At 46.7% G+C, this 7,456-nt stretch overlaps 1 protein-coding gene across 2 annotated transcripts; it reads left to right on the top strand.

Annotated features, from left to right (window-relative positions):
• Positions 1-278: 278 nt before the first annotated feature.
• Positions 279-5,716, top strand: LOC125551806 (ribonucleases P/MRP protein subunit POP1). 2 transcript variants are annotated; one of them, XM_048715165.1, is made up of 10 exons: positions 279-1,075; positions 1,546-1,642; positions 1,765-1,881; positions 1,958-2,191; positions 2,835-2,953; positions 3,060-3,560; positions 3,733-3,841; positions 4,035-4,603; positions 4,941-5,102; positions 5,197-5,716. In XM_048715165.1, exons 1-10 carry the CDS (start codon positions 666-668, stop codon positions 5,393-5,395), a joined length of 2,517 nt encoding a protein of 838 aa, XP_048571122.1. In that variant the 5' UTR covers positions 279-665; the 3' UTR covers positions 5,396-5,716. The 2 variants fall into 2 exon arrangements, with proteins under 2 accessions (XP_048571122.1, XP_048571121.1); XM_048715164.1 differs by having other exon boundaries at positions 3,048-3,560.
• Positions 5,717-7,456: the final 1,740 nt, after the last annotated feature.

Raw genomic sequence — 7,456 nt, 5'->3', positions numbered from 1 at the left:
GGATGTGCTGGCATGTGGCCCGCCTAGATTGTGCCTGGGCCACGAGGATAGGCACGAGCGCCGGCACGACCCGTTTACTTTTTTATTTTATTTTTCAGATTTTTTTTATACATTAGGCCCCCAAACAGTCGAAATAGGCCCAGAAACTACTGCTGGGCTCAACGTGCCAATGGGTCGTCCCGTTTCCTTCTGGGGTCTCAGTCAGGGAGCGCGGCACGAGTGCCGGCCCGCACGGCCCGTGTATTAGGCGTGCCTAGGTGGGCCGCGCCGTGCCGGGTCTGCTCGTGTCCTCGACATCTCTCCCTCTCGAGTCTCGGACCCTCCGCAGGGCGCAGCACCGCCCATCCCGCCGCCGCGCCCGGATCTCCCGATCGCCGGACGGAACCAGTCCTCCGCCGGCAGATTCATCCATCCGAACCTCTTCCCCGCTGGAGCCCGTACACCCGAGACCCCGCCGCCAGCCAGAAGCAGCGACCCCATCGCCATTGACGCCCGAGCCATTGACGCCTGTTTGCCCTCGCCTCTGTACAGGTTGCTGAATTGGGCTGGTCCCAGCTGGCCCAAGCTGGCGCTGGGTGGAGCGAGAAGCAGAATTTACAGAGTTGGAGGAGTCGGGAGAGGTTCCGAACAGGCCCTAAACTCTCACAAACCCTTCCATTCCAGTAATGGCTGGCGGCGGCGCGGTGCCCCCGCCACCGCGGCAGCTCGAAGTTCGGCGCTTCGCGTCTGACCGCGTCGGAGAGCTACGATCCCTGCACGCGGCCGTCTCAGCTCGCGTCGACGGCCGCTTCCAGCAGCCCCGCTCCGCACGCCGCCGCACCACGGGGCACCTCCCCTCCAAGCGCCGCCGCGCAAGCAGAGGTGCCGCGGCGGGCCAGGCTCCTGAGGAGGGTAACCCCTCGGCGCGTCAGTCGAGGAGGGTGAGGCGCCGGCAAGAGCTAGCTGGCAACCCTGCGGAGGGGTTCTCATTCGCTGGCGACGGCGCGCGGCGGCTGCGCACTCACCTATGGCATGCCAAGAGGTTCACCATGGCAAGACGGTGGGGTTTCGTCTTGCCCATTTGCTCCCAGGGGAGGTGAGTGCCAAAAGAGCCCTTCCATTTGTGTTCCTCTGCTCAAACCGAGAGAGGAGATGAGATACAGTTTTCTACGCTGAAGTGTTAATTTATTTGGTCAGCGTGCTCAAAGCAGTGTCAAATTGTAGTGTTGATTCATAATGAAAGGCAATTCTCATCATTCCACTGTAGCTTGCTTCTCAGTTTCGATCCTTTGTAATTCTCTTTTCTGAAACAGCGTTTTTGGTTAGCAAAAGGATGTAAATTGCTAGCTCATGTAAGTGGCAAAAGGCAAAGCTTGTGTGCAAATCATTACGTGCCAGTTCCATTATTGTGTGGAGTAGAATGTGATAGGCTGTACAAGTTAGTAGTGTTCCTGAAATTAATCTTACATCCAGTGGACTAACTTCACAAATTGATTATATTTTGTGAACACTAAGATCGTATATGTGGATTTAAATGAGTAACAAGGTCAGCATCTCATCTTGCAGCGGGAGGGGTTCAAGGGCAGTTCTCAAGCGGTTGAAAACTGGAACAATTGTTCATGATGCTAGCTACTTCATTCCGATTCAACTAGACGGTCCAGAGGTGGAAGTTCCTTCTTCTGTTGCTAGCCTGTGCTTTATATCTTGATTGTCTTTATTACCGAATACCGACTGACATTTGTAATAGTTTAACAAACTAATCTTGTTGCTGGCTAACTTTTGTAGGACTCCCTATTATCCATTCTGGGAATGGTTATTTGTCCATCTCCTGCAGATAAAACACCTGACTTAAAGCACCTACAAGATAAAGTTATGCAAGGTGTTTGCATTGAGAACGCTACGGTATTTGCATATTTACCAGACAGTGTAGGTAGAACAGTGTTTGGAATGACAAGTGCGTCTTGATTGGTCTTTCCAGCTTCGGCGTGCTGGGTGCCCCCACTCTCATGTTGTTGGACCAGTGACATACATGTGGCGGCCATTCTCAATAGGGAGTAGCAAATTGGAGGCCAAAGAAGCAGATTTGTCCAATTCTGAAACTAGATTTAGTCAAGGAAGCTGCAGTTCATCACAACGCCAATTATGGATATGGATTCATCCTGCTATGCTGGATGAAGGGCTGGATGCAATAAGAATTGCATGTGACAAACAGGTGCTTCATCTATTTCTGTAGAATCAGAATGCTCGCTTTTCTTTGTGTGCTCTTTGTCTATCCTTTTTGTTTTGTTTATCTTACCTACATTCAGTCGACTTCAAGGAAACCTGTCCATTTTCTTTATATTTAAAGAGTTGAATGTCCAACATTTATAGCATGCATGTCAATACTGGGGTCTAAGACAAACAACAGTAGAATAACTCTTGCCATATCTCATGATTTATATGCGAGTCTCCCTGTCCAAGTATAACCATGAGTTCACATGCTATTATTTAACCAGGAGATACAAGTCAATTTTGTTGTTTCATCATTAAAAGAACATTAGCAGAGCCAATTCCGTTGTTTCATGATTTTAAAACATAAAGTTAGTAATTGAACAGTTCTTAAATTCTACTGAGGGACATTCATCTGCTTAGTACGAGTATCTTGACACTCAAAAATTATCTATTCTTATTATCTGAAAGAACAAACCTATCTGCTGTTGGTTTGCTTAATTTATCTTATGCAACTCAGGGCTTACTTCTCCATAGCAATTATAAAAACAAATTTCTTCCGTGTAGTGAACCATCCTTACTCTCTTGCCACTATTCAATATGTTGCCTCACATATTGCCAAAAAAATATGTTGCCTCACATTGCAGATGCAAGATTCTGGTGTTCTGGTCAACTGTTGTTCACTAGAGGGGAAAATTGCAAGATTGGAAGTCATGGGATGCAAGGCTATGCAATCTCTTAAGAGTATATTGCACCCAGTTAGTAAGTAAGTTATTCTTTCTTTTTCCTTTCTTTTTTGCATTCATAATAATTATGTCTATGCATACTAACATACATTTTTCTAACGAGAGCTATTGAAGTATGATCAACAGGATACTTGATACAAGTGATATGTCTAAACCAACTGATCATTCTGTGTATTCCTCTACTGGCCCTCATGTTTTGGAAGCATCTGTCATCGATCATGCTGAGATTCTTCAGCCTGGTGCTATACTGTCCATGATAGTTCATGACCCCAGGGAGGTTTCATCTCAGGGGACAGATTCTCCTTCGGAAACAGTTACGAACCAGGAGAACAAACTCTTGGAGGGGGGAGACCTGGAGGCACCATCCGAGGAGAGACACATATTCTCATCAATGCAAATGCACTCTGGAAGGCATGATTTGCTCCTTTCTGACTGTAGAGAAATGTGGGATTCTGGCTGTAAGATAATTCCCCCAGTGGCAGAGGAGATCCTTTGTATGGAAAAACACCACAGACGTATGAATTTTTTCTGCCTGGATTCTGAAAATGACCAAGGACAAGCAATTCAAGCGAATGGTTGCTTCAGTCGATCCTGCCCTGTTATTCTTCTGAAACATGCTAAAGAAAGGTTGGTACCCTCGGGTAATTCCAGCATTTTTTATCTGTTTGGTTAATCTTCTTATTATAGGGTTTTGCTATTTATATTACATCAGCATGTTACCCCCTTTATTTGAAGATTTCTTATTGCTTCATGTTCTCTCTTTGAGCTAATTGCTGTTTGACATTCAATGAATGTACAGGTGGTCCATTATCGTGCCTTTGAGCTGGGTAAAGCCTTTTTGGCTCTTTCTAGTATCTCATGGTGCACACGCGATTGGCTTAAGAGAGAGACGGTGGATTGCATCACAGGTATTGTATATGTAACACGAGGTTCTTATAATTGTTATTGCCTTTGCTGAATTAGCTTCCTTATATAGTTTTGTACTTCTATGGCATCTGTTACTATTCGGTATTTTGCATTAAGGAGAGCAGTGCTGATTCCGCTTCCATTGCTCATTTGGATATATCTTCAATATTAATACACTGGCCATCCTTTTTGCAGTTAAAGATACCATGCTTCCCTTATGATTACCCAGACAGCAAAGCATATTCATCATTTATGACAAAAGAGGCTGCTGTTTTTGATAAAGCAGCTGAGTACCGCCCTGCTGCCAAGAGACCTCCAAGAGTTCCTGTACCTCCTTCATGGCATCATATCATGGCTAGTTTAAATAAAGAAGATGGCACGGTGAGATGTCTTGAAGTAGATGACTTAAAGCCTTCTGATACGGTGTTACCTGAGTGTTTCTCATTAAATTCCAACTGTGGAGATTCTGGATCATCACCGACAACTGTCGTTGCTTCATTCCAACTCTTTGTGCCAAGAACCATTCAAACGTTGAGACATTATGTGAAAGAACTTGATATAATGTCTTTGAGTTCTTCATCTGAGATGGAAATCGATATTGATGAACCCAAATTGGCTTCTGGTGGCACTGTTAAGACGCCATCTCCTGTAAATGGATTATACCTTGTAAGGGTCCTGATTCGAGTGTTCAAGGAAGGTTTCTTTGAAGATGGCGCTGTAGTTTGTGCACCATTTTTATCAGATCTTACAGCTTGGAAAACCAGGTACAAATCTGTAAGCTTTATATTTGCTGATGGAGGTTTGGACATTGGAGCTATATTAAATTCTTCCAAAAAGAGTATATTGAGTAGGTGTAGACGTGCAGGCAAGAAAATTCTGGTTCACATATACTGCAAGCCATAACATTCATGCTGCCCTTCTTTTAGATAGTTCACAGTTATTTTATTTAGTAGAGTGTGGTTTCGTTTTCAAAAAAATCCGTTTGCTACTCTTCTTTTAATCGAAAACATTTAGTTCTGTACCCCACCGCTTTCTTTTATAGGAAGGAAGCAATGAATGAATCTGTAAAAGAAAAGTCATCCATTTTCGTGATTGCTACAGATCAGAGGAGGATGAGGAACAATGTCTAGAAAAATGGGAAGTCCAGCTCCCGCAGTCCCATATCAGTTCTTATTTTCCATGTCTGGGTCCCAAAGATGACACCACACGGAAAGCATTGAGATGGCCGATAGGCTTTGTCACGACTGGTTTCGTACATGGAAGGTTAACACTTGCTCTCCTTGTCAACTGGCACATGTCAGTGTTATGTTGTCCTGTCTAATGAACACTCAGCCTGCATCTGCTTTAATTATGGCAGCACTGGGAAGGATGGTGCTGCGGTTGCGTTCTGTGATGCAAGGCTTCTGGCGGCGTTGCGACAAGAGCAATGGAATGAAAAGAGTATGCTGGGTCAAGAGATCTGTGTTCTTGTCAGGAACGCGAGATCAGCGGCGTATAGACGGGCACTTGCCACAGTTGTTCTGGAGCAGCAGAAGGAAGATCTAGAGTTTCTGTAGTCAGCAATATCCCATCTTCCATTGCGATGAACTTGCTGCAACCATGGCTATATAGCATGGTAATTTTGCTAGATGCATGAAAGCAATTTTTTGCAACATGTCTGAGTTGTCAGATTTTTTCTTGAGGGGTGTTTTGATTTATTTTTTTAGGGTTTGAGGTGTGTCTTGTTTGATAACAAGTAATCTGATTTGCGTCTAGTGGTAACACATTGTTCGGCCCCTCCGTTTGTTATGGTCGACAGCTCGGGTCTGGGCCCACATGTTATTGAGAAAACTGCGTCTCTCAAAAAAAGAAAAAGAAAATTGCATGCATGCTGCCTACTCTCTCCGTTCCTAAATATTTGTCTTTCTAGACATTTCAAATGACTACTAGATACGGATGTATGTAGACATATTTTAGAGTGTAGATTCACTCATTTTGCTCCGTACGTAGTCACTTGTTGAAATGCCTAGAAAGACAAGTATTTAAGAACGGAGGGAGTATTTTGGAAAACAGCACTCATTTTGTTCCGTACGTAGTCACTTGTTGAAATACCTAGAAAGACAAGCATTTAAGAACGGAGGGAGTATTTTAGAAAACAGCACATTGTTCTCCCAGAAAAGATGTTAAAAAAGGATCCTTATTATTTAGCAAAACCGGAGATTGTAAAGCTCCCGCCTTCTCTTTCGGCTCCTTTCTTCACGGCAGGCTCGTAATTTTACAGGATCAATTAGTTGGAGATTAGTGGCTACTGTTCCAGGGAAAATGCAAGACCGGCGCCACCTCTCGTTCCCTCCCTCGCTCGCCAGTCAAATACCTTCCAACCTCTTGCTGGCATTTCATTCCACTGCCACACCACCACTGTCCCGTTGATTGCCATGAGAGCCCAGCTCGCTCTAGCGCTTCTTCTCTCCCTCGCGGTTGCCTCCACCAGCCCCCTCGCTGTCGCCGACGATCTTGACTATGGTGGTGGAGTGAAGAAATCTGATGCCGCCTCGGACGTCTCCACCAGCGCTGAGACAAAACCCGAGGCCGACTCCTATGTCCCCGCCAGCGCTGAGAAGAAACCAGAAGCCGTCGCAGCCAGCGCCGAGAATAAACCCAAAGCTGCCTCTGATGTCTCTACCAGTGCTGAGAAGAAACCCGAGGCCGACTCCTACGTCTCTGCCAGCACCGAGAAGAAACCTGAAGCCGCCTCTGACGTCTCCGCCAGCGCTGAAAAGAAACACGAGGCTGCCTCCGACGTCTCTGCCAACGCAAAGAAGAAACCAGAGGCTGACTCCTACGTCTCCGCTAGCGTTGAAAAGAAACCCGAAGCCGACTCCGCCAGTGCCGAGAAGAAACCTGAAGCCGCCTCCGATGTCTCCGCCACCGCTGAGAAGAAACCTGAGGCCGACTCCTACGTCTCTGCCAATGCTGAGAAGAAACCCGAAGCCGTCTCCGCCAATGCCGAGAAGGAACCCGAAGCCGCCTCTGACGTCTCCGCCAGCGCTGAGAAGGAACTTGAGGCCGCCACTGACGCCTCTGCTGTCCCTGAGAAGAAACCTGAAGCCGTCTCTGACGTCTCCGCTAGCGCAGAGAAGAAACCCGAAGTCGTCGCCGACTACGCCGGTGCTAAGAAGAAACCTGATGTCGGCCCCGATAATGTTGCTGCAGAGAAGAATTCGGTAAGCTCCTCTGGATATGCCGGCATGGAGAAGAAACCCGAAGGTGCCACCAAGGCCGCCGGGGAGAAGAAATCCGAGATTGCCTCCAAGAAGAAATCCAAAAAAAAGAGCGAGCTCTCCCAGCCTTCCACCACCGAGAAGAAACCGAAAGGGAAAAACGACCATGGTGCCGAGAATAAGTCCAAAGGCAAGAAGGACGCCTCTGGATACACCGGTGCGGAGAAGAAACAAAAAGCAAAAGTAGATTCCCCCAAGAAGGTTGGGGTCGAGAAGAAACCGGAGATGCCAAAGAAGGAAGAGCCTAAGAAGAATGACAAGACCAAGTCGTTGGCGCCGGCCACAACTGATGCTTACGTCGCACCGAAGGAAGAGATGAAGAAGCCAGAAGCTGCCACGCCCGATACCTACGCTGCA

The sequence above is a fragment of the Triticum urartu genome, chromosome 4, assembly GCF_003073215.2.
Source record: "Triticum urartu cultivar G1812 chromosome 4, Tu2.1, whole genome shotgun sequence".
Lineage (NCBI taxonomy): Eukaryota > Viridiplantae > Streptophyta > Magnoliopsida > Poales > Poaceae > Triticum > Triticum urartu.
The sequence above is the reverse complement of the archived record's forward strand: the minus strand, read 5'-3'. Positions and strand labels throughout refer to the sequence as shown.